Source organism: Heliconius melpomene, chromosome 2 (genome assembly GCF_056956725.1).
Source record: "Heliconius melpomene rosina isolate 202511_hmr_F chromosome 2, ASM5695672v1, whole genome shotgun sequence".
In the NCBI taxonomy this organism is placed as follows: domain Eukaryota; kingdom Metazoa; phylum Arthropoda; class Insecta; order Lepidoptera; family Nymphalidae; genus Heliconius; species Heliconius melpomene.
Genome location: NC_140390.1, coordinates 8,909,999 through 8,937,406, shown reverse-complemented (window position 1 = coordinate 8,937,406; position 27,408 = coordinate 8,909,999). Strand labels below are relative to the sequence as shown.

Below are 27,408 nucleotides of genomic sequence, written 5' to 3'. Positions count from 1 at the left end.
GTGCTATAGGCTGTATAACATTACATTACACATACGTAATAATATATTAAAATACTTTCTAATTTGACATGCAATTTATTCTGCCATGTTAATAACAACCGTCGCGTCGCTACGCGACCGTTACCGCGACATTTTGACATTCATCCTTATGAAAATAAATATAATAGTGACTTTTAGCATTTTATCTAGAATGAAATTATAGTTTACTGTATAACATTCTAATAAATAATTAAGGAGATGTCACTGATTCGCAATGACCTAGCTTTCGGGCGGCATAGTATGAGTATGACCGACGCGAAAATATTCTTATAGTTCAAGCAGGCGTAGCCGCGTCCGGGTCCACTAGTGGAAACATAAAAAACAAGCCCATTTGTTATTCATTATGATTAACTGTTGTTGGCAAGGCTGAAATTTTCAGAATTATTAGTCTGATATGTAATTAAGACGGTATGCGTATTTACTGCCTAGAAAGTGGGACTCTTTCAGAGATAGTGGCAAATAAATGTACACGCTCACCTTCTTTACAGTAGAAACTTTCCTGTATAAATATGTTTATAATAAATAGAAGAAATAACTTGCCAAAATTTTTTTATTGATATTAAATATAATTTTATGTTTTGAAAATTTTCGAAGCTACTAGAAACTAATATTACGCTTTAGTACTAATGTAGAAGTTACGGTACTAATTACTTACTTATAATTAGCACCGTAACTTTGGAGTTCCGCCGCTCAACATACAATTCTTCCAGAATTCGATGCTAAGTGGGGAACGGAAGTATCTTAATAGGAGCAGAGTGCCTTAAAACTAGGTTCCCCGGCTCTCTCTGCCTACTCTGCTATATGCGTGTTACAGCGTAAATTAAAACTTCTATTAATTTAGAAATTAAACAAACTTCTCATTATTATATACATTTTATTAGTCTTTTGCCTAAAGAGACAGACTTGCATTTGACATATGATTTGACAACACAATGAACTTGTATCACTATGAATGTACACAAACGATCTAAATCTGAGAAATTATTTTAAAATACTTAAAAACTAACATTTGTCTTCATATTTTATATTAAAAGTTTCTTACACTGACACTACAATCACATAATAGTCTTATTAGAAAAAAGTAGAGCTTCATAAACTTTTTAGCATGAAAGAGAAAAAAAATGTATTAATATTTTTAATCTGTATCTAAGAGTACATTATAAAAAAAACAACACTAATAAAAGACTGTGAAGCTCTACTTTACACGTACAGACAGACGCAATTTTGACTAAAGAGACTAGGTCCGAATATTTATAATATTTTTGTATCAATCTTAAACTGCATTACAGACAATAAAAAGGGTTCTATTAAACTTTAGATTTATTTGAAAGATTCCCATCAATCAAACATTGCTCAAAAAAATACAAAATTTGTCAATTTTTACATATACCTAACTATATTAAAAAAACAAATGTCCATAGAAACACTACGGTTACAAATCTCGTATTTTACGACTTATTGCACTTAGTATAGACAATTTTTTTTCATAAAAATCTAGCCAAACAAACAATACTTAACAGCTTGAGAGGCGGTCATATTAAAAATAAAAAGTTTTTTTTTTTCATTTAAAAGCTATATAAAACGAAAATATTATTTTACACTTCGTCAATACACTTATAATACACGTCGAGGCTTGGTTATTAGTAATGTTTAATAAAAATCTAGACACAAATTGAGGGGAAATTAAATAAGACGCGCTATATTTGTACAAACTGAACAATCGTATATAAGATATTGTATGTATAGAAATAATTTTTTTTATTGTACAATAGAATAAAGACAAAAAAGAGATTACGTCGGAACCATATCGACCATGTCAATGTCAAAATTCCTCAAAATTAAAAAAAACGTTCCACACATCTTTCAATCACATTACATACTTGTAATATAAATAATAAAAAATATAAAAACTAAAGTATACATATATGCATACAAATAGACAGGTAGAAGGAACCATATTCGCATTAAAACATTATCACAAATCTTAAAACATTCCGCTACATACTAGGCATCGAAATTAAGTAACTCGCGCAAACCAAGAAAGCGATATTCTATTCTCCGTTCCTTTCACACGTGAGTGGTATGAGCGAGACAGAAGCTGTTTGAAAATGAAACGAAAATACCCTGTAGAACAAACTTTCTTAAGATGCACATTACGTAAGCGAAAAACTTATTAGAAATCAGTCGTACCGCGTCGCGTCATCCCTAATTGACTCGGGTCGGGACTTGCCCGGAAACTTCGGGACATATCGGAATTCATCGGCAATCATCGTGAGTGTCTTCGGGGCTGGTCGGGCTTATCGTATCTCTTCGGAAGTCTTTGGAACTAATCGTTACTGGGACGCGACGCACATCCACAAGTACTATACGTTATCGGTGTGTAGTTTCTACATATATTTGGCAAGTGTTCACACTCAGCTCTCCGCCTTATGGTCCCGAGGTGCAAAACAAAGGTACAGAGGTACTGGCCATTAGTTGGTAGCTCATTTGAGGTCGGGCTCATCGAAAGTCTGTTCGGTGACAGATACAGCGTCAGAGGAGAGCGTCTCTTTGAGCGTCTCCACGCAATTCTTTGGGATCAGTGTACCTGGAGGATACAAGTAAAATTAAAAAAAAAAACAAATCAGCTTCACGCTGTATCCCCCGCACACAGCAGGGTAGGAAGCTAGTGTTAAGACACTCCCTTCCCCATTTTCCGCAGTGTTGAGCGCCTCAAGGCGGGGGTATACTAAAGGATTTTTCAAAATTTTTGATGAGAACGAGATAAAATCGGATTTTCAGCGGATTGGATTTTTCGAACAAATCAATACACAACCAACATTTCGAATACTACTCACCAACCAACTTCAACCCGTCATCAGTCTTTATCCTGACCACCTGCATCTTTCCCGCAGAGCGCGCCGCCAGGGCTGCCTCCACGCGCGCCCACACCGCCAGCACGGAGCCGGCCAGCACGTGGTAAGTCCTGACTCTCAGCCCCACCTCGCACGTGCCCGTGACGGCGTTGCGGCACGTTGAGCGCCAGTACGCGTGCGCGCAGGTACGCAAAGAGGCTGCGTGCTGTGCCCGCCATGCTGCTCCCGCCTCTTCTGTGGTTGCGACGCGGTACTTTTTTTCAATTTCCGCGACAGATTCCAGACGAATTTGAAGGCCTGTGTTGGGACTGAAAATATACAATATTATTAAGTGCAATATTTACAGAAAATTGTTTTTGTTATAACATTCATTTTGATTCTAATAAAAAAGTTTGAAGGATTCATATGTCTTTTTCTTTAATTTACGACTTTTAAGCTAATTGCAAAACTCTCTATATGAATGACATTACAACAGTATTTAAACAGTATAGAAAACTAAATAAAACAACAAACACACACCGATAAACCTGCAACATGACATCCTTTTTGGATTTGCTCCGCTCCCGCTCGCGGTCCCTCCTCGAGCGTTGCGCGATGCACAACACCGCGGTGTGTTTACCGCCGCGCGCCGCTGCCGATATGTAGAAGCCACCCGCTTCTGTAGTAGTGTAGTCCGCTTCCGCCTCCGCTTGTGCTGTACGCCACTTCTCGAGCGCTTGTGACCATTCCATGCCGCGCTGTATGTTACATTTTAAAACATTTCTATTACTGAAATTTCATATTCACCTAATTGACATAAATAACGCTGTTGTGATTAAATACCAAACCAAGATGTTTTTTTATTTATAATTTTAAAGTATTATTCCACACTTACGATTTCTAATAAGTATTTTTCAAGAAAATAATGGTTTTATTCATTAATGTAAAAAATATATTTAAAAAATCCATAAAAGCGTCAAACAGTTTGTTTTTAATTGTGTTAATTAAACTATCAAGCTTTAATTTTAAATATATGATTTATGGACTATTTCCTCATAAGCACCTAGACCAATCCGATTTCTCAATTACCTTCCCAGAAAGATATACCATTATTTAGCGCTACCTCTGAAAAGGCCTCACTTCCAAATTAGTCAGTAGGCATACTGTCTTACCAACATATTAAACTAATGATCCTCAAAATTTCAATTTTGTTCAACCATTAGTTTAATTTGTTGCTGTTTAAACATGCTATTAAAACCATTAGTTTAGTAAGCTGAAGCTTTGCTAAATGACGTTAGGTCTGGTGGCCTTGGGATCGTGGGCTATATAAGAAGTACTGACACAACAACTTTATACTCCCACACAAACTCCATCTCAATTACCAGGCCAACATAACCAATAAATAGACTCACCTCAGTGTGCACAGTATGCAGCTCCACGGGCGCCTGTCCGGTCGCGTGCCGCCGCAAGAAGCGCACGCAGCGCACGCGCCGCACTGACTCGCCCGTACTGCCCAAATCCAGGATGCCCAGGTCGAAACGACCGCTGCGTTTTGCTAGAAATAAATATCAACATGTATTGTCTATATAATATATTGTGAGATATTTTAACATTTGTGAGTGCAATAAGTTGAAGTTTGAACCAGCTTATCTTATCTAAACCCTATTCAGGAAGCTGTGAGATAAAAGGTTAACAAACCAAAATTTAATACAGATAAATGATAAAGCCAAGATACTAGAAACATTTGAAATTAAAATGTGGTATTTTGTCATCGGTCGGGTTATATCCGCCATTTTTACAATTGATCAACCTGTTGATACGAGAGAACTGTTACCAGATATTTTCGTTTAATCCTTGTTATTCTGTTTAGTTGTATTTTTTTTTTAAGTTTTTTGTTTTATTAAGCTTATTGACTCCACTTTGCAATATATTGGACCAGGAAACGTAAACTCATGAGGGGATCTGTTATTATCGTTATTATTTGTTATTAGGTAAATAAAATAAATATATGTGGCACGCGGTTTTCGATAAAAATTTATGCCTACTTTCTTTGGCGGTTGGACAGCCTTGGTCCATATTACGATTTAATCTAACCTTGCTCCATAACAGCAGCGAGGGTGTCGGTGAAGTACTTGAACAACCTGTTCTGCAAATCCACCGGCATGCCTAATATCCTATTCAAGAATTTCGACATGTTGTTATAATCCTGTAAGGAAAAATGAGATGATATTAGTTGTCTTCTTCATTTATTCTGACAGATGTTATAGACAAATCTGCAATATTAACACAATATTATTAGGAGTTTGGTCAAGAGACGGAGAATATGGGAACCTAGTGTTAAAATACTTTGTTACTATTAAGACACTTCTGTTCCCCAAGAAATTCGACCGCCGAACTCTATGTCGAAGAGTCGAGTGACGGCGGAACTCAACGCCGCGCTTTGCCTCGTAACCAGAGCAAGGAAATGAAAAAATTAAATAATTCATTTCCTCGAGTGGGAATCGGACCTTTAACCTGTCGCGTTTACAGCTACCCGCTTATACCGCGGCGCCACGACTGCCCTCATTTATTTATTATTATTTATTTACAGACGTTTAATTTTAAATAGTCGGTGTAACTACACTACAGAGCAACTTGGCAGTTTAGTATTATGAGCATAACTCAACGCCAAGCAATGTACAGTCAACCAATTTCCAACGTATCATCACAACTGGCTTACCTTATCCAAAGCCAGTATCCCGGGTACATTATCACTGTTGACGATGAGCCCGACGCCCACGAGGGCAGAGGCCACATCCTGGAAGAAGTCCCCGGTGTAGTCGCGGGGGGGCGGCACGAGAGGGGTCTCGTATTTCATTATTGCTTTCATCACCGCTTCTAGTGCCGTCCGTCCTGGCAATTATATTTTTTTAATTGGCCATACTTAATTACAAATCTTAAATGGCAAAGAAGGCAAAAGGAGGTCCCCTTTGCCTTCTCTTCTCTATTTTCTCCTACTTAATAGTAGGACAGTCAAAACTGAGACAAGGAAATAACAATTATTTTAAATATAAAATTCATCATTTCAAAAAGTCATCATATCACAAAATTATGTTTCGATAACTGAGTAAATGCATTCCAAATATATCCTTAGCTACTGTACTGTATATACTTAATAAACTGCTGTAGTCCCCTAGTATAAATAAATATATTATAGTAAATATATATGTATGTAATAAATAAAAAAAAAGTTACAATAGCTCTTCGGTCTGTATGTAAATGCCCAAGTAACAAACTGCATGGAAATGATGAAGGCGAAAAGAAACTGATTAAATGCACCCGATAGTTTAAGTAAATCCAATAAAAACACTTTTATATATATCATCAGCCTGTTACAATAATCTCTGTATAAACTTCTTGACGACGATGAAGATGAAAGGAAACTACCTTACTAAGTTTTTTTTTTCACATTGTGTTCGTTCGGGGGACGAAATTACCCGCGTCCGTAGGACTTACCACCTAATCCTAGGCTCACCCTACACGTGTCCCCCGGGTGGTGCCAAACGGGTAATAACGCCGAGCAACAGGCGGCGGTACAATAACCTGTCTTCACCGGTAATCCACATGCCAAGAGGAACTAAATACCCTCTAAAAGAGTGGCAATAGCACCCTGGATAAGTGTTATTAGAAAACCTTCCACCTACTTTTTATGGTTAATGACAGATAACGAGAGTGATATGTCATGCGCTCCGGCTGACCCCCGGCGCCCTCCGGTACCCGGGCTGGAGGGTGAGAAATTTGCTACCGAAGACTACATAGAAGTGGGCGACCAGGCCTCTATGGCAGTGAATGTTACTGGCAGCAATAAGAAATTTGTGCAACAAGCCTTCCACAGAAGCTTCTTCATTACTAGACCGAGAAGTGCTTCTCTTGGCAACATTAAAAACACCACCACCGGTGAGATTCTTGATGCCTCCAATATTAACCAAGAAGAGAACACGGATCTAGCTGGTCCTCCTGATTGGCAAAGAATTCCCACGCTCAGAAATCCTAAGCGAAGAAAAACTTCTACATCACCATCTCCAGAACGAGTATATACTAATAATAGATTCCACATTCTACCTGTAGAATCAGTTAACGAAAATGAAAACTCAGGCCAAGTGAGAAAAATAAGCAAACCCCCACCTATTATCCTTTACGGAATTGAGGATATTAATAAGTTAACAGATCTGCTAGTAACAGCTGCAAATCAACAACAGTTCACCTACAAAATTGTCAACCGAAACCAGCTAAGGATAAGCTGTGTTGATGTGGAAACGTACAAAAATATTATCTCTGTAATCCGCGAAAACCAACTTATAGGCCACACTTTTAATAGAAAAGACCAAAGATGCCACAGACTGGTAATAAGAAACCTACACCACTCTACACCACATGAAGCAATAAAGGAAGCTTTTGAAAACACTGGCAATAGTATAACTGGAGAAATTATTAACGCCAAGTATGGTGCTGATAAAAAACCTACGTCTACCTTCTTTATTAATCTCTTACCAGGCCCCAACATTAAATTAGCTAAAGATATCAAAGTGGTATACTATCAAAATGTAGTGATTGAAGACCCAAAAAAGCGGAAAACAATAGTACAATGCCAAAGATGCCAGCAATATGGGCATTCAAAAAATTATTGCATGCGGTCTTACAGGTGTGTAAAGTGTGCTCAACCACACAAAACAGCAGACTGCCCTAAGAAAGACCGCAGTACTCCAGCGACTTGTGCATTGTGCTTAGGTTCTCATCCGGCAAACTACAAGGGGTGCGAAGTATACAGGGAAATATTATCTAGGAAGTCTAAGAAACAAATCCCTAATAGACGAACCATGGAATCGCTTGGCTCAAAAAGAACTGAGACTATACCTCCAACCAAGACATCTATCGCAGAAGAAAGAAACCTATCATCCCCACAAAAAACTTATGCCGATGTTATTAGAAACTCTCCACCTAGAAGCGAAGAAAAATCAGAAAAAATTACAACTCAAAATAAACTGGAACTTTTATTCGAGAAACAGTCTGAAAAAATGGATGTTATCTTACAACAAATGAGTACCTTATTGAGTCTCATCACAAACCTGCTGAATAAATTAACAAAATGACGTCTCTTAAAATTGCTACGTGGAACGTGAATGGGTTAGCACCAAATAAACATGAAGTAGAAGTACTAATTAACGTCCACAAATTAGATATTCTACTTATATCAGAAACTCATTTCACAGAGCAAAGCCTAATAAACATACCTAATTACAATATCTATGCTACAAATCATCCCGATGGCACGGCTCATGGAGGCACAGCTGTAGTTATTAGAAAATCAATCCAGCACCACCAATTGCCAGGGTACATGACTGAACATATCCAAGCTACTACTATCTGCATACATGACAAGGATGGAAACTTAAATGTGTCAGCAGTATATTGCCCTCCAAAGCATAAAATGACAGAAGAATTATTCACGCTCTACTTTGATACATTAGGCACTAGATTCCTGGCAGGAGGAGATTGGAATTGTAAGCACACGCACTGGGGGTCGAGACTGGTAACTACACGCGGGAGAGAACTCAAGAAAACATTAGACAAAAAATATTTGTCTGTGTTTGCAACTCCCCAGCCAACTCACTGGCCTACAGATCCTAAGAGATTACCTGATCTTCTCGATTTCTTTATTTCTAAATCTCTATCTTGCTTTACCAATGTTGAATCTTGTTTAGATGGCTCCTCCAATCATATACCGGTCATACTTACGGTGAGCAACTCAGTCTTATTTTACGATAAAAAGCCAATGTTATATAATAAATTCACAGATTGGTTGTCATTTCGCGATGTGGTCCAAAACGAGCTACATCTGAAAATATCTTTAAAATGCGCAGATGACATAGATAGTGCCGCAGAAAAATTTACTCTTGTAATTCAGAACGCTTGTTGGCGATGTACTCCAGAAATCGTCTCAGATAATAAAAGTAAACAACAGGTAGTTCCAATAAAATTACGAGAAGAAATATTAGAGAAACGCAGATTGCGCCGAGTTTGGCACACTAGCAGACATCCGTCGGACAAGGCAAAATTAAATAAAGCTGTCAAAGACCTTAAGAAAAGTATTCTTGATGCTCATAATGCAACAGCTGAGGCTTTCATGGAATCCTTGACTCCAACTGCTTCCACAAATTACTCACTGTGGCGTACATTTAAAAGTCGCCAGCGGCCGCTGATTTCAAAACCCCCACTCAGAGGCCAAGGTACCGAATGGCTAAGGACAGAATCACAGAAAGCTGATGCTTTTGCTGAACATCTAGCAAAAACGTTCACTCCTAATCCTAAAATACATGGTATTGATGATTCTTACATACACAAAAAACTCCATCAAGATCATCAATTGGACCTCCCGTTGCAACCTACAACACCGAAGGAATTAATTAAGAATATAAAAATGATGGATAACAGAAAGGCACCAGGATTTGATTTAATTGATAAAAAAGTACTTGAAGAATTACCCCGCAAAGCGATTGCATTTTTAACCAACCTTTTTAACGCAATCATGAGAGTTAGTTACTTCCCTGCCATGTGGAAAGTTTCTCAAATTATCATGATCTTGAAACCGGGAAAACCAGTTCACGACATAACTTCATACCGCCCTATTAGTCTTTTACCTGTTGTTTCCAAGTTATTTGACAAAATATTTCTCTCTAGGCTGCTGAAATCCATCAATGAAAGATCAATAATACCCAAACACCAATTTGGGTTTAGGTCAGAACATGCCACTGTAGAACAAATACACAGAGTTTGCAATGTCATCCGGAGTGCCTACGAGTGTAGAGAGTACTGCTCTTCAGCTTTCTTAGACGTACATCAGGCTTTCGATAAAGTCTGGCATACTGGGCTACTATTTAAAATAAAAACTCTCCTACCGCATACGTTCTACAGTTTCCTAGAGTCTTATTTATCTGACAGAATATTCCAGGTAAAAGAAGGTTCTGCTACTTCAACCTTTTATGATGTACACGCTGGAGTACCCCAGGGGTCAGTCTTAGGACCCATACTGTACACAATCTTTACATCCGACTTGCCTGAGATTCCTGGTGTTACTGTTGCAACATTTGCAGATGACACTGCACTAATGGTTAGGGCTGGATGCCCCAAAGCAGCATCTGAGATTCTGCAAAATCAACTTGACGAAATCGGGAAATGGTTAGAAAAATGGAGGATCAAAGTAAATACTACAAAGTCATCACATGTCACTTTTTCATTGAGAAAAGATAATTGTCCACCTGTTACTCTAAACGGTCATCCACTTCCTCACGCAGATTCGGTCAAATACTTGGGTATGCACCTTGATCGTAGATTAACATGGAAAAAGCACATAAGAACCAAAAGGGAAGAATTAAATTTAAAATATAAAGGATTGTACTGGCTACTCGGCAGGAACTCCAAATTATCTCTGGACAATAAACTATTGATTTATAAAACTGTACTAAAACCCATCTGGTCGTATGGTATACAACTGTGGGGCTCTGCTTGTGATAGTAATATACAGATGATACAAAGAGCTCAAAATAATATTCTCAAACAAATAGCCAACCTACCCTGGTTTATAAAAATCAATGAAGTCCACGAACACTTAGCTATTCATACAGTGAAGAATGAAATAATTTTTTTATCTTCTAAATATAAAACCAGATTGTTCAAACACCCAAATCCACTGGCTAGCCAATTAATCAGCCAGAACATGACAAGCCGGCGAAAGAGACGCTACATTTTGCAAGCGCCACAGTAGTTAAACTATCTATGCGAAGCTTTATCTAATGCGATGCAAGCTTCACCCGCCACATTCTTTCAACTAATCTGCTCATAGTCTTCGGATTGCATGATGAGCTCAAATAAAAAAAAAAAAAAAAAAAAAAAAAAAAAAAAAAAAACATTGTGTTCTACATAGGTTGGCAGTGGGAACTTAGTGTCAAGACACGAGTTCCTAACTTTCCACCGAATTTTCATGGCATTGCGTTTTGAGTGGCTGAACTCAACGCCGAACATTTCTTTGTTACCAGAGCGAACAATTGAAAATATATAAACAATAATTCATTCTCTTGAGTGGGAATAGAACCCACACCAACCCATCCCCCAGTTTACAGTCAATCATTTGTGCCTCGCCGTTACTAAGTTAATACTAACTAAACCAAACCAAATTCACTACTACTAGTACTTACCATATTTATTATCAATATTGAACTGGCTCAGATCCCTAGTTTCAGTCGCACGTCGATCACCATGAGTTAGAGCACCTAAGGATTCCAATCGTTTGGCAACGGTAGAAGCGAAGCGACGCTCTCCTGCTAAGTCTGATATAAGGAAGATGTACTCTGGAGCGTTCACTTGATTGGAGCGATGGGTACGACCTGGTAAAATACAGAATAACATAAATATTTTTAAATAACATAAGCAACATTATACAAATCAGCCTAATTTCTATTATATAACTTATTTCAAGAAGAGATGTTTTAAAAAGTCGTACTATACTAACAATAAAAATTACATTAACTATAGAAATAACAATGTAGAATATATAGACTTCTTTAAGTATCAACCGTAAAATTCAGAGAATGTGATGTAACATTTTGTTTTTAATTTCAATAAAAGCTTGCGAAAGGGTTTTAAAGAAAATATTATAAATGTTTAATATAAGTAAACATAGTAGAATTTTTTTTTTAAATATACTCACCAAACTGCTGTATAGCTCTGTCGGCCGACCATGGCAACTCAAGCGTTATGTGAACCCGTCGCCTTTGATTCCTTGCTCTGTCAAAAATATTTTTTAGTTTTACATAAATATACTGCTTAATATTGCTTTAGTGATGAAGACTCAAGCCATTTTAAGCATAGTGGTTGACTATCTTCGTCACTCAAAAAAAAAAAAATAATAATAATTACAGTCACTAAAACATTGTGAGATCTTCATTCGACACTTTCAAAAGTATTTTTTTTCCAGTCACAGGTTTCAAAAGTATTCCTCCAAACACGAATCAATTTGCTGATTATCTCTATCTAACATAAAAAAAAGAAAAACAAAATTTTTAAAAAATCATACCACCTACCTCCTATCACTCTGCAATGAAATACCACTGGAGGCCGCCTCCGATATAATAGCTACATCTTTCTCTCCGTCCATGAACCTCTGCTTCTCAGTTAAGTTGAGGGTTTCTAGTGGAACATCTGCTTCAGACCGACTTTCATATTGTATTTGACCATCCTCTGTTTGTACTACTCGACCTTTTCTGCCTGTCATCTGGAAATTAAATTTATTATAATATTTTTAACATTTTTAAAGTTTTATTTCACACTTAGGAAAAAAAACATAAAAAATTGAACGCAGCGGGACCCGCGCCTCCTGGAAACCTAAATACCTAAATAAGTAATTAAGTAACAACATAAATAAGTTGTAACAAGTAAATTAAAATTATAAATCTATTTTTTTATATTTTCTTGGGAATAGTCGTCTATCGTCTGGTAGTGTATATAGTTTAGCATGGTTATAACTCCCATCCCGATGGATCCGAATCTCTCGAAGGGATGACCCAAAATTGGGAGACAAGCGGCAAGTAGACTATTTCTACATTAGGTCCTTCTTACATATATACTATATTACATAAAAAATTACAATAAAAAACGAGGGTACCTCAGCCACATTGTCGGTGCCGCCCAGCTCGTCCACCAGCTGGTCGAGGGTGTTGGGCGGCAGACGGCGGCCGAGGCGCTCGATGGCGCTAAGCAGCTGTTCCTTCATGCTGCACGCACGCTCTATGGCGGATCGAGCTGGTGCCTGCGGTCTGGGCGCTCCTGGAGTAGGATTCAATGGGAGATTATTATTCAATTAGGCTTTTACCACATAGGAATACTGGAGTGCAAAGGATTTTGTGCTTTTTATTCATTACTATTGTCATAACAATAAACTCGACACGACGCGTAGTTGCAAGTTGGTGGTTGCGTGTCTTGACTGGTGACGTCATATAACTGTCGAAGTTTTAAGTATTATTTAGTATTTTCTACATTAATGATATTTTTAATAAAAAGTAATAGAATTACAAACAGATTTGAGTATCACCTTTTAATTTTTATATAATAATTTTCGAGTTTGTATTGCAATATATAGTTTCATTATAGTTTACCGAGTGGATCTCACGTCCACACACGTGATCTTACGTCCTCACATCACACAGGTGATCTCACATCCACACATGTGATCTCACATTCACACATGTAATAGCACACCCACACATGTGATCTCACATCCACATGTGTTCTCACACTCACACATGTAATCTCACGTCCACACATATGTGATCTCACGTATACACATGTGATCTCACATCCACACGTGAGATCTCATCACCTTTACAGTCTGTATTCAATCTCAGTATTGACGAGACTAGGAATTTTTAATCAGCAGAATACCAATAGAATTGACGTGTATGATGTTCACAAGAGGTCGTGTGTACATTTGTGGTCAGCCACGCCCATAATATCGAGATCTCAGGTTAAAAACCTTATCTCCGACACTTGCATCTAATGATTCACAAGCACGCGAAGCCGCAGGCACAAGCTAGTATAAAAATACGTTATAGATATATATACCTAAATACAGTCCATTGGTACCCACGGGAGTACCCACGAGGCTCTTGCCGCCCTGCGTTACCGTGAGAGTGGGCGTGGCGGGCGCGAGACACTTGCGCTCGAACATAGTCTCTATCTTGTCCTGCGTTGTGTTAGGCTTCTTCTTCGCTGTTGGCTTCTTCTTTTTTGCTACCTTCTTTTTTCTTCCTAGCCAGGGCTCTGTGGAGAAGTTGCGACATGTTATTTTTTTATGCAGCTATACGCTTTTTCATTGTAGAGATGAACCTAACCCTTTTTTTCCATTTTTTTTCGTGAGGAAATCCTGTTAGGGATGCCGGTCCGAGTGGGGACTCGAGCGAGTTATGTGGGACTCGCGGACTAGCAGATGTAGTCCGTTCGAATACCCACTAAAACCTCCGGTGACCTCACGGTGCTCCTCCTAGACCGCCACTGGCCCCGAGACGCGGGGACTACAGTCGTCCGCGAAACGCGGCGGCGGAAGCCTGCAAGGCACGCGGAGTCAAGGGTGTGTGGGCACCCTTATCGACCTGCTCGGAGTAGCGCGCGGGGACAACCTGCGCGCGACTACTCGGGCCAGGTTAGTAGGCGGCCAGATTTCTTAGGCTGACCACCCTCTGGCACATAAGGGTGGAAAGCGGCGATCATGTGCCGCCCTCCGGCGAACCAGTCTCTTACGGCAGATGGCGAGCGATAATTTTTATTGTTAAAATGTTTATGTGAATTTTTTTTGTTAAAATGTTTATGCTAAAATAAATATAGAGGATGTCCAGTAAATAATGGTCCAAAACCAAAGTTCCTCAGATGATTTCTAACTGAAATATGAAACTTCATGTAAAATGCCCTCATAGTTTTCGAGATATTTAAAATTTTGTGTATATTCATAAAATTTCAGAATAAATCACAGTTTTAACGACCAAGGTCACAAATATTGACATTTTGCTATTCTGATTTTTGCTAAATAATGCGTTTCACTTTGGAACATATTTTTATTGGACATTCCTGTATTATGTGTTTATAACTAAACAAAACGCCCACTATTAGTTTCGATTGACTTATTATCACCAAATACTACCACCCACCGTCATCACTATCACTGCCTGCATGGAACGGATTGAAGTCACTAAGATCTGAGTCGGAGCCTCGCTTGTCCTCATCAGAGTCTCCATTCTCCTCCGCTTCGTCATCAGACCTGATGAACTCGTCTGATGATGAACGGCCTCGCAGACGTTTTGATGCAGCGTTCACTTGCTGGCGGGGAGTCACTGAAATAAAAAATAAAATAAGAATCCCTCCCTGTATCTCGCATAGCAGGGTAAGCAGAGGGAGCCTAGTGTTAAAACATTACGTTCTTCACTCGAATCGCGTGGTGAAAGGCAAAACTCAGCCGTCGCACTTTGTTAACCAGAGTGGGATATACTCACCACAACTATTTGTGGAGTTCAATCTCCACTCGGGACAATGATTATATTTAAATTATTTTCATTTTCTAAAGCGACTATTTACAGTAAACGTGATAGCATATTTACTGTAAACAGTTGCTTTCCTAATTGACAATATTTTGTAAATAATAAGCTTACTAATTGATAATTTTTTACATTTTTAAAGACCAGTATAGACTCTTTACTAAAAAATAACCCAAAATTGAAATAAAAAAATAAGAAAAACAGTATTTAAAAATACATACATTTCCTTTTAGAAGAATTAGCATCATCCATTCCGTTTTTGCCATTTAACGGTGTGACAGGCTCTGATTTTTGTTTGCCCTTCGCCTCTAATCCCAGTAATCTGCTTATTCTTTCCCTATCTGGTGCAGGAAAATGTTTCTCTACAAGTGTTTGGAATACACCTCTGAAAATAAATTCAATTGTATTTATTAATTTACTTTAACTAAATAGTATTTCTTACCCAGATGATCCTACTAATAATTTATAGTCTATATATTAATAATAGCTTCACCCTGTATCCCGCACACAGCAGGGTGGGCATAGGGAACCTAGTATTAAGACACTTCGTTCCATACTTTGTGCCGAATTTATTTATCGAGACCTTGGTACCAGAGCGGAGAAATGAAAATATTAATAAATAATAATCCCTGAATCCCTGTCAAGCATTAATATATACCAAAAGTGTATTGACACTAGTATAGTATGGTCGAACAGTTATGGCTGCTCAAAATTAAATAGCATTTTTTTATTACTTGCGCAAAAGATTACTTTACTACCCCACTGTACAATACTCACTTGGCGGTGGACACGAAGTCGGAGAGTTCTCCGTCGTCGCGCTCGAGCTGATCGAGGGTGCGCGCCTCGCCCGTGCTCTGCAGACCTATCACCACACACTTGCCGCACTTCACCGCCTCGCGGGCCGTCACCACCGCCTGGTTCACCTGGAACAACACAAACAACCACATACAAAAACTTTTCAGAAGAAAATGTCCAAAAAGTGCACAAACAACTAGAAAAGAAATTCAGTTGATCCGTTTGCTTGTAGCTACGACGCCACAGACATACAAATACACCCATCTGTTTTAGTCGAAGGTTAAAAACTGGACTCGCCCATCGTTTATCGCGTTTATTTTGAATGTCATGCAGGATAGCTGCCAGCTAATGTAATAAACTATACCATTGACTTTGAAAAGAGCAACTGTTGAGTTTCTTGCCGGCTCTTCTCAGCAGAACTGCCTTCCGAACCGGTGGTAGCTTTTTGTTTATATATATGCTTGTGCACTTTCGAATCGTTGAATGAATATACTATTATATACTATTACAAAATATACTATTACAAAATAGTCTATTTGAATAAAGAATGTTTTTAATTTTGAATTTGAATTTATTCCGTACCAATCGGTACCAATTCTGTAACAAGTTAAAACGGAAACATGACGTATAAAAGTTCTCAATCTTTAATTATTTTTATCGAAGGCTAACCCAATGCAAAAAGAGGGGTGTTGTAAATTTCGCGTGTTTATGTCTGTCTGTAGCTCTTGATTAATAAGCAGATTTGAGTGCGTTTTTTATAACCAATAGCCTTGTTCATCGCAGTGGGTCTTACATATATTTTATGAAAATAGGATTAGTAGTTTAAGAGCTACAAACGCTTCGTCAAAATGAGGTAGTGATATTTTTTTCGGGGTTTTTCATTTATTTATACTTTAAGGTCTCATTTCTCCCAAAGGCACAATCGGACGCATCTTCTGAATGTTGCGACGGCCAAGACGGCCTCAAATAAATAAACAAAAAAACCCGAACCTTAGCTGCGATACACAAATATTTGAAGAATCTCTGGTGCGCCGACCAGAACTGACCCCACATTGTCTTCTTCATGCGAGGCTCTGCATCTATCAGTTCAGCTGCTTCAGTGAAACGTTGCATTGCTTCTACCCACTGAAAACAAATAATTTTTGTTACAATTTTAAGAGCATTGATTGTGTACGATTTTAATATTCGAGAATACATTTTAACAAAAAAAATTAAAACTTTTAGAAATATATTCCAATATCAACAAAATAAACGCGAATAATACGGTGAAATAGTTTAATATGTGTACTGTAAATAAGTCTTATTGTAAACAATGATTATGATTGCAAATTCGACAAAAAATATGGGTAAACTAGATTAAAATTCATTGCGATTTCAGTACAAACTTGTATATGCCATGCTTTTATGTCAGTTTTTGTCCATACTCTATCAGTATATTTCGAATAATCTACAAAACTAAATAAATAATAATCTAAAAAATAAATAAAAGCTACGTTAAAACTCACCAAAGCAACTGCCTTATCATAGGTATCTCTAAAAGAGACGGACAGCGGCACCTCCTCAATCTTGAAGGACACCCCGTGGAAGGACAGCTGGCGTGCGATGTACATGCCACGGAGCTTCATGTCCATTGCTACTATCTCCATGGCACCTACACCTCTGTAAAGAAATATTATAGAATTATACTTTTTAGAAAATGTATACAAGTTTGAAAAGTTACAACTTATTTATATTGTTGTCATAAATTAGTTGTAAACAAGCGTATAAGAATTTCGACGTAGCTTAATGAGAACGTATGGCTTAGCGGTCGGAACTCTTGGACGGTTTCCAAGAGGCGCGGGTTCTAATCCAGCAATATGTTAAAAATTTTATGTTTCCTAAAAAGTATTTTTCCTTCCTAAGTGTGGAAGAACACTTGAAAATTGTTAAAAATACAATGGAATTGTGATAAATAAAATAACAATGTTAATCAAACGACATACTATTATTATCCAACTTAACTAAAATCCAAACAACTTTTATCAGATGAACTTAGAAAATAGTACGCTATACGTACGCTGTACGTATAGTTTCTCACAGCATAAATAAATTCCATAAAAATAGGGAACAGAGTGCCTCCATCCCATATCCCCAATCGGACCAGCTACTTCATGTTCCCGGGCTCCAAGGTACCAGCGCCTGAGGCATATACCACCTTGGCCTTGGGCAACTTGTCCTGCAGCTCTTGAGCTGATAAACTTCGTTGGCCTTACTTGGAGTAAATAGAGGCTTCGTGACAATCACCAAACCAACATTTCAATCACATTAATGTACTACTACAAAAAAAACAATAAATAAATTAAACCAACCTCTTCTCAACAGCATTAATAAAGTCCATAAACGTTGGGAACGGCGTGCCTTCGCCCCATATCCCCAACCTGACCATGTACGCCATGTTCCTGGGCTCCGAGGCGCCAGTTGCTGAAGCATACACCACCCTGGCCTTAGGCAACTTGTTCTGGAGCTCTAGAGCTGTTAGACCTGTCTTAGTGGCCTTGCCGGAGCCAACTGGACACAAGTTCTTGGCCTTATGACATTCGTCGAAGACGATCTGATTGTGCATTAAGTGGTTATTGGTGCTTTATATACTTTGAATTTTTGGCATAAGCATACATAATCTTGATATTTATAAAGTCAAGGAAATTATCTTGGAAAAGAATGTGGAATGAAAATTATAATAATATAATACTAATTTTAGAATTAAATTAATTAAACACAAAACAATTTTATAATCATTTGCATTGTTAAATTACGAGTTTCTTTATAATTATAAGTTATATTCATTTATCTTTTTTACGTAAAGGATACACATCCATCGAAATCTTCCCCACACCACTGCAACAACTGTTTGAGTCGAGTACGATATTTCGTGTTGGCTTGCGTCTCTCCTATTAAAGCTGAATATGTACTGAACACGACACCCTTTTTTACGTTGCCATTGATCGCTGATGATATTTTTGCGTATTTAAACTGGAATAGAAAATATTATTAATAGATAAGACAAAGTTATAGATTCAAATCAAATAACAAAAATGTAATGTGTAATGTATCCTGTATTTTTCTTGAAGTAACTACTTTTTATGGGTAAACCGCTTCGTTACGTTACGCGCCGTTACAGCGCCAGTCTCTCTGGCTTCCTTTTCTCTCACACATGCAGCAGCGACAAACAGGCTCTTCCTCTCACACTCTAACCCACACCACCACCCGTATACCGGTCACACTCTCCTCTCTTCACATGACTCCCTCCTCCCATAAGAAATCACTTGAAAAATTAAACTATACCTAACCTACCTACAATAATACTACACCTACAACAAAAATACAACAAAAAAAGCAATACAACCAACCTTGTTCAACGAATGCACTTCAATCTTCCCAGCCCCAATGTCTCTTAGGTCCCTCTCCGCGTCGTACTTCAGATCGTTGGAGACGGACACCCACACGGCACGTTTGCGCCCCTTCAGATAATTCTCGAATATAATACCGGCTATCGTACGACCTTTGCCTACACCTGCGCCGTCACCTAGTAAAACCAATAAATTCCTAAATGAATCCTTAATACTTCTAAAGTGCGACTGTAAATGCGACAGGTTGTGGGTATGATTCCTACTGGAGACAATAGAAAATTTAATATCTTTCCTCGATTTGGTAACGAAGTAGAGAGCAGTGTTGAGTTCCACCACTCCACATAATGCCTCCAGTATTGGGCTGAAAGTGGAGAACGTTCCCCTTAACGACTACGTTCCCGACTTCCCCCCGTCTACACATGCTCATGTGTATGTTTGTGTATGTGCGAATGTGTATGTGTTTATATACATACCTATAAGGAAACCAGCTCTCGTCCCATCAGGCAGCATGTGCTCGTGGGCCTGCGATGCGTAGACCACCGCCTCGAGCTGCAGCGCAGACAGGAGGCCGTTACGGATGGTGTCGTCGGGGAGGCTCACGCGGTACGTCACATCCACCGGCTCCACAGAAGAGAGCGACGCGGTCTCCACGACCGGGTCGGGGTGCTTGCGACCCAGTTTCACTGGACAGGAATGAATGATTAATGAAATTGAACAGAATATTATTTATGGATTAATTTTATGAAAAGCAACATCTATGTAAATAAAATTCATGATAGTGGTGGACATAAAAAAAATATTATACAACATTTAATTTAAAGTAAGATATAGCAAGGTATGCAAAGGGAAGCTAGTACTAAAACACTCCGTTCTCAATTTTCCACAGAATTTTCGGGGCATCACGTATTTAGTGACGGAACTTAACGCCGCGCTTTGTCTCATTATAAGAGTAAGGAAATTAAAATATGATAATATGAAATGTTTCATTCCTCCAAGTGGGAATCAAGCTCACAATCGTAGCCTTTAGTTGCAGGCTGTGCCACTACGCCAATGCGTTTTTGAAATTGTGGGAGAAATATTATTTAAAATATATACAAATTCCCTAAAAAGAGGATAAGTACAATGGAAAAATACATATAAAGTAAACAAAATTAAAGAATAACATGGACATAAACCTTATTGACATTATTATAGAAAATAATTAAAAGAAAAATTAAACTAACTTACATTTTGTGGGCATATAATCTGCATATGTTTCAGCTACACCCATCTCCTCATCATCCACCTCTTCCTCTTCACCAGGCATCTGTGAAATAGTTAAAAAAAAACTGCTAAGTAATGCATATAAAATTATATAATATGTCAGCTACAATGAGCAGGTAGTATATTAAAAAACTGAGTTTATTCTGTTTCTTCACAGGTTGGTATACAAAAATATGCTCATATACTAACTTTTGAAACATTAGCACTTTAAAACCTAAGTTAAAACAAGTCAAGTAATATATAGTCTATAATAATAATAATAATATATAGTCTATAATCAACTAATATGGTATAAATTGGTAAAAAAATGGATTGTTAAAATTAGAAAAAGAATGTGAAGAAAATAAAATTAATAATAGCTGTTTTTGGTGACATCTAAACACCTTTAACAAACAACAAAATATTTACAAGTAAAATTAAAGTAACGGGATTTGAACCCCAAGAAAAAATATCAAAATGTAACCAATATACCTTATCCATGGGCCACATGCCCTTCATCTGGTTCCATTGCGGCAGCTGCGCGAGCTGGCCAAGCATGCCGGACAGTGACGCGCCCATACCCGCCGCCCACATTTGTTTTAAATTCTGCTGCATGAATGGATTCATGCCTGTCATGCCCACCATTTCCACTGAACGAAAAATAATAAATAGGTTACATAAGACACTTACAATTATACTTAGATATATAATTTCGGTTAATAAAACTTAAATGATATATCTAAGTATAATTAATGATTGATAAATGAAGTGGCATTAATAAAAAACAAAAAGTTAAATAGTAAAGAATTTTTTCTCATATTATAAATTTTATATGACCACTTACTTGGATTTTTAAATATATATGTAAATAGTTATGAGAGTATATCGTTTATTTTATTTTTAAAAGACACGTCGTGGGGCGAATAAAAAAATATCAAGTCATATTAGAATAGATTTGTTACATACAAAAATAAAAACAACAACATATTACTTTAATTCATTTATTATAAAATTCTATAGCAAAATTAGTAGAAATAAAGAAATGTATTAATCAGGAGAAAACTATACAATCCAACTAAATCTAGTGTATCTACAATTTATATAATAGGAATAATAATAAAGTTTTATTAATAAAATTTATACTAATATAAATATTTTTGCCACACTTTGACAGCCAGCTAAACGCATATATTTCATTTAACGTTTGACAGACATAAAATTCTTATAGAGAAGAGCCGAAAGCAGCCAGACCTTGGTTATGTTATAAAACCCGAAAGTTCCTGTGCATATACACCCAACGCCGGTAAGGACTATTAGGGAATATAGAGTTTGTATAATGGTTACTTAGTAGATAAATAAGATTTAAAAAATAGTACTTAATTTTCGTTTAATTATATACGTCAATTTTTTATATATTCTTGGGAATAATATTAGAAATTACATTATCCATTGCCAGACACTAAGATTTTAACACACTGTCAGACGCAGGAACTTTTGTGATTTATAATATAATAACAAAGATCTGGCTTGATTTGTCTCTTAATCCATTACATGTATTACACATGTTATATTCTACCCATTTAAAGTCGAGTGAATACTTATTAAAATCGTAAAGAAAACGTGCTTCATTTAATATCACAGTTAGTACAGAAAACGTGTCGTTAAATTAAATTTAATAAGCAATTTCCAGCAAATGTGCAATCTGCTAAAAAGGAATGACTAGAGTATAGCTTTTAAATTAGTAGCTTAATTTTCTAATTTACTATGGCGTCGACTTAGATCACAGCGAAAAGAGAATTTTGATTATATTAGGGAAGAAAGGGGTTTATAATAGCCTTGAGATTACAATAATAAAAATAAAACACTCGTTGTTATAACAATTTATGATTGTGATTGTACAATTCATCGCAAGTACATGCCAATTCTACTAAACGATACCAATGTCAATTAACCATTTTTTTAATAAGAACAACAATAAGGGTAGGAAATTAAGCAAAATTAATAATGTTACCAATATAGTGTATAGAACTAGCACAACGCAAGTAAGAAAAACTACCATTTTAGTCAAAAAATGTTTAAAAATACTAATATTGATATCACTAAAACTTTTTTTAAAATAAAGTATTAAAAACTAAAAATAAGACAGCTACACTTTAGTAACAAAAAAGTACTACTACTAGCAAAACCGTAACACGTTTTACTCACTTTGAGCGAGAAGCGAAGCCGCATTATACGCAGAAGTGCCGGCGGCGAGCGGCGGCACCGGACCGGCCGGTGCTAACATTTACACATACATTTTAAATATATTACTTTCCCGGCGTTCATATAAACTAATTCAAAGTAAAAAATGGATATTCAGTTAAAATTATAAATTGTTTAATATTCTTTTAAAATTAACTTGATTTTCTAATTAGAAGTGTTCTCAAATATCTTTCCGATTTTTTTTAATCTCTTAATAATATAATTTGTCGATGTCATATGATAGCTTTTCGATGTACAATAAAATCACTTTTTTATCAATTATAGAAAAAAGGTAACTTTTAAAAACTTTTCTAAAATTGTTTTTACAAGTATGATAACTAAAAATATCTTCTAATACCTGTAAAATCTTTTATAATATGCCATAATCAGAAAAGAATTACTTACCTCCTCTATCTAAGCCTACAGCCATAGGTTTTGTAAGGGTGTTGAGTGCTGATATCTTAATTGGTTTCATGTTAGACATTTGGGCCAAGGCAGAACTAGATGGCACTGAAATAAAAATATAATACAAATTTATTAATCAGGAAATACCTTCTAAATACAGGGGAAACTAGCAATATATTATTCTAAGAAATCTTTTATATATATATAATTATGACGAAATACAAAGTATCAAATTCATTAAATAAACATGTAAAATTAATCAAATATATTCAAGTTTCTATATACATGGCAATTTTGCAAATTTAAACTGATACTATCAGCATACCATAAAAGTCCTCTGGCATTATTCAAACTTTTCAAATATAAACTTAGTTTTATGCTTGTTGGGTGAGATGGGAAACAAACTCGAAACAATTTACAGTATAATATTTACATAACATCACATTAAAAATGAAAACAAAAACATATTTTTGGACTAAATTTATAACAAAAAAAAATATCTTACCTCCTCTACCTACACCCAAAGTAACAGGTTTTGTGAGGGAACTGCCTAATATTCTAATTGGCTTCATATTCGATGCCTGACCAAAAGCCAAGCCAGACGGTGCTGCAGAACAAAAACATTACGGTAAATAATTTAAAAAATTAAATTAAATCAGCTTCATGTTGTATCCCGCGTACGGCAGAGTATATAGAGGGAACCTAGTGTTAAGACACTCTGTTTCCCATTTCCAATTGAGTTATTCGAGGCATTGCGTGTAATAGACTATATATTTCACTTCACACTTTATCCTTAATAGAGTGGTCAGAGATAATGGAACGCCCAACGATCTAAGACCATTTAGCGCGAAATTGGTGATAAAGCATTCCCATACTGAATTCGAACCCAATATATCAGATGTATTCTTTAAGTATTACATACGTATATAAATATGCAACTATGTATATATGGAGTACATTTCATTTCCAAATACATAATTCAATAAACGGAACTAGAAATTCAAATTCAAATCACAAACTAGTTTAGATGTAATATAACTCAAAGCCGTACTACGTACTACATTTAGTCCAGAGATTATCGATTTCAATATATTTGCTCATCTCAAGTTAGGCATTGCAGTGTACGTCTAGTATATAGGTACTGCAGTATAGTGCGGTCGAAGAGTCGTGGTCGCGGACAAAGTTAGCTTTAAATGGCTGCATAGCATAGCTTTGATTATTAGCGTTTTTCTTACTTTTGATTATTTTATTTTCTGCCCGAATAAGCAATGGGTAAAATTTACCGTACTGTACAAGTTTCATCTGTAGGGAGGGAGGTGGTGCGTTCTCCCCCATCCCCCCCCCCCTCACATCTCGAAACAGTTTCGGCGAAGTACAACATTCCAAAGGCTTCAGTTACAATGTTTATTGTTGCTTGTTACTGAGTTACGCTTATATATTATGTATGTATTTGCAAAATCGACAATTCCGTGGAATATCAAATGGCGCAACCATTGGGTATTCTAAGAAATTGTCAATTTTATACTTTGAATATATTGCTATAATCACTATTTTTTTTTCTATTAAAGGTATTAATATAATAAGATATGTAATTTTTGAAATTTTTACAGATTTTAAATGAATCTTTTTAATTTAATTCATAAACATACATAGATATTGCCTGTCGCTATTAATATGTGAAAATTGGATGTAAAAATCGACAACATTACAAGAGAGTCAAAGCTTATTTTTTTTTATATAGAGGCATTGTTAATGAAAATATCTATTTCATTATAATCTCATTCGAAATATTAATTTTGTTAATAAAATTGCCTAACATTTTTAAATGTATATATAGAAAAATTCAAGCATAGCATTATATCACAATAAATATTACAGCGCAGCTTTCAGTTCCATGAGTCTCAAATTTGAACAGAAAGCAGAGAACACAGTGTGTTGACTCTGTGTTCTCTCTGCCAATGATGAGTGAAAAAAGTCAAGCTGCTTTTCTTGGCAAGAACAAAAAAGGTAACAAACTTACCAGCCAATGGATTAGTAGTAGCTTTAACAATTATTGGCATTGTGGTTGGTGTCTTTTTGTCCCCCATTCGGGCTGCCGCTGCCAATGTCTTCCCTCCACCTTTACAATGAATTTAGCTGTGTTATAATAATTTGCTTCAAATATATTTTCAGCTTAAATTTGTATTATAGTCCATTATGGCATAGTAAGATAACATAAGACTGTAAATGCAATGGTTGTAGGTTCTATTGGACTACAGATAATGAATAAATTTAGATAATTTTACTACAGTTAAATACTTGGGTTCTACAGTACTTTAGGTTCAACTCAACATCTCGCACGTAAATATTTTACTGAGGCTATTATTTCACACTGTCTGACTATATGAATGTGTGCAATGATTGTGGGTTTAATCCTAACTTTTGAGAATTAATATATTTAAATTTTATTCTTTTCTCCTCTCTAGTAGATAATGTAAAGTGGTAAGCTCTGCCATTCAACACACAATGTCTTGAAAATTGAGCAGAAACGCTGATCCAGAATAAAGACATAGTTTAAATCAATTAGAGAAAAAAATTAAGAAATTTCTTCCTGCCAAATGTTAAAATTCTAAATATAACAAAAAAGCATTACCAGGAACTTCTAAATTGTCTGGATCTTCATCATCATCAAAATCAGAGTCGTCATCAGATGCCGCTGGAGAGTCATCTCCATATGCTTTACGTTTTGACTGGAACAAGAAGACAAATTACTTATGTTATAGAGGAAAAAAACAAAAAAAAAAATACTTTAATTTAAATTTGTTAATTAATTACTTGTTACTAACTATTGATGTTATTGTAATTGCCATGACTAATTAGTTTTAAATAAACAGAAATACCCAATACACATATACATCCTTATAATACAATGGAGACTGTAAAAGAGAGTAGGTTCGACCCTAAGTAAAGAGAAAGAATTATTTTCAATTATTTTCAAAACAAAATATAATATTTAATTTTAAAACTTTGTTTTATTGTTTTTGTAGTTATTAGTCTCTGCTCAGCTCTATTAAAAAATACAATATAAATATATAATTATACTTAAAAAATGTATAAAATAAATAAGTTACACATGTAAATTACAATTATTAGGGATGTATAAAATCTTGTTAAGCCTATTTTATATTTAAAGATTAAAACATGCCATTTGTACACAACAACAATTTATAATATTGCAACATCATGTTAATATGATTTTTCGTTACTACTGCTAGTTTAGTAACTCTAATTGAATTACTTACAAAAATCATGTTACAATAATAAAATTTCATGTTTTTGGCACATAAGCATTTATTATTTCAATGTTTTTTCTTTTGGCAAAACCACAAGTTTACTTTCATCTTATATAACTGATAACAGTTTTATAGCAATTTTTATTACCTTTATAACTATAACCCTTTACTGAAACAAAATCCACACTTAGACTTAACACAAGTTCTTATTGTAAATTGAATCTTATAGTCAAGTTGCATTGTCTTATTCATATATAATTACACTAACATTCGAAAAATAAGAATAAAATGTAGGAATAGAACCAAAATAACCAAGAAAACATACATGAAATATATTAACAATACATCAGCCAAGTGTAGTGTGTTTAGTTTAAGTGCAGTTATTAGGACGTATTCTAGTACTAGACCTAGAACTTTCTAAGAAAATCAATACAGCCACACCCTACTTGCATAATTAAGCGCTTAGTCTGCCAGACACCCACCAAATTTAAGATATAATCATTTAACTAATATCACATGTGAAACTGCCATCACCTCATGACACTTTTTTTTGGTTATAAAACTTAAAAACAAAGAAAAAAATGCTAAAAAAGGGGTTTTTTATTATTCTTGTATCTAATTCTAGGCTTTTACATCTTTTTTAAGCATTAAAACCAAAATAAACGTATCGAAATTAAACGAAAAATAAAATTTTGTACATTGTTGAGTTCATAAAAAGTATCAAAACAAAAAACTATCATTACCATTTTTTAGTTCAAAATGAAGTTTGCAGAGCCTTGATTTACGTATGTATTAAGTGTGATGTAAGAACTGTTATAAATCTTCACTTTAGCAACACAAACGAAGCGACAAACACGAAAACTATAAATTTACACTCAATAAAAATCCGACGACCCGACGGCGGTCAATGCTTCCGCCATATTAAAAAAATTATCAAAAGAGAAAGAATATATTTTGTACTGTTGTACAATCGGATACTTGCTGTGATGTCTTACAAATAAATAATATATTGACACTCCAAATATAGATAAAAAACAGTTTTTATAGTCTTATTTCGAAAATTACAATAATTCTTAAA

The 27,408-nt window shown here is 35.9% G+C and overlaps 1 protein-coding gene across 2 annotated transcripts; it reads right to left on the bottom strand.

Moving 5' to 3' along the window:
* Positions 1 to 896: 896 nt before the first annotated feature.
* On the bottom strand, positions 897 to 27,273 carry sno (Protein strawberry notch). Of its 2 annotated transcripts, XM_085203104.1 has the most exons (28): positions 27,074 to 27,273; positions 25,691 to 25,787; positions 25,079 to 25,177; positions 23,564 to 23,665; positions 23,059 to 23,163; positions 22,618 to 22,689; positions 20,905 to 21,062; positions 20,398 to 20,476; positions 19,644 to 19,853; positions 19,171 to 19,346; positions 18,632 to 18,793; positions 18,133 to 18,374; positions 17,290 to 17,443; positions 16,775 to 16,909; positions 15,767 to 15,912; positions 15,211 to 15,374; positions 14,606 to 14,788; positions 13,527 to 13,724; positions 12,571 to 12,731; positions 11,990 to 12,180; positions 11,617 to 11,693; positions 11,105 to 11,293; positions 5,593 to 5,765; positions 4,968 to 5,079; positions 4,286 to 4,428; positions 3,414 to 3,631; positions 2,877 to 3,202; positions 897 to 2,626 (listed from the first exon to the last, which is right to left on the bottom strand). In XM_085203104.1, exons 1-28 carry the CDS (start codon positions 27,074 to 27,076, stop codon positions 2,523 to 2,525), a joined length of 4,179 nt encoding a protein of 1,392 aa, XP_085059230.1. In that variant the 5' UTR covers positions 27,077 to 27,273; the 3' UTR covers positions 897 to 2,522. The 2 variants fall into 2 exon arrangements, with proteins under 2 accessions (XP_085059230.1, XP_085059238.1); XM_085203112.1 differs by lacking the exon at positions 22,618 to 22,689.
* Between the last annotated feature and the right edge of the window lie 135 nt (positions 27,274 to 27,408).

Coding starts and splice junctions, on each gene's coding strand:
- sno (XM_085203104.1), bottom strand. Junction 12,181..12,570: donor GCACCGACAATGTGGCTGAG/GTACCCTCGTTT, acceptor TTTAATTTCCAG/ATGACAGGCAGAAAAGGTCG. Junction 2,627..2,876: donor TGACGGGTTGAAGTTGGTTG/GTGAGTAGTATT, acceptor TGTATCCTCCAG/GTACACTGATCCCAAAGAAT.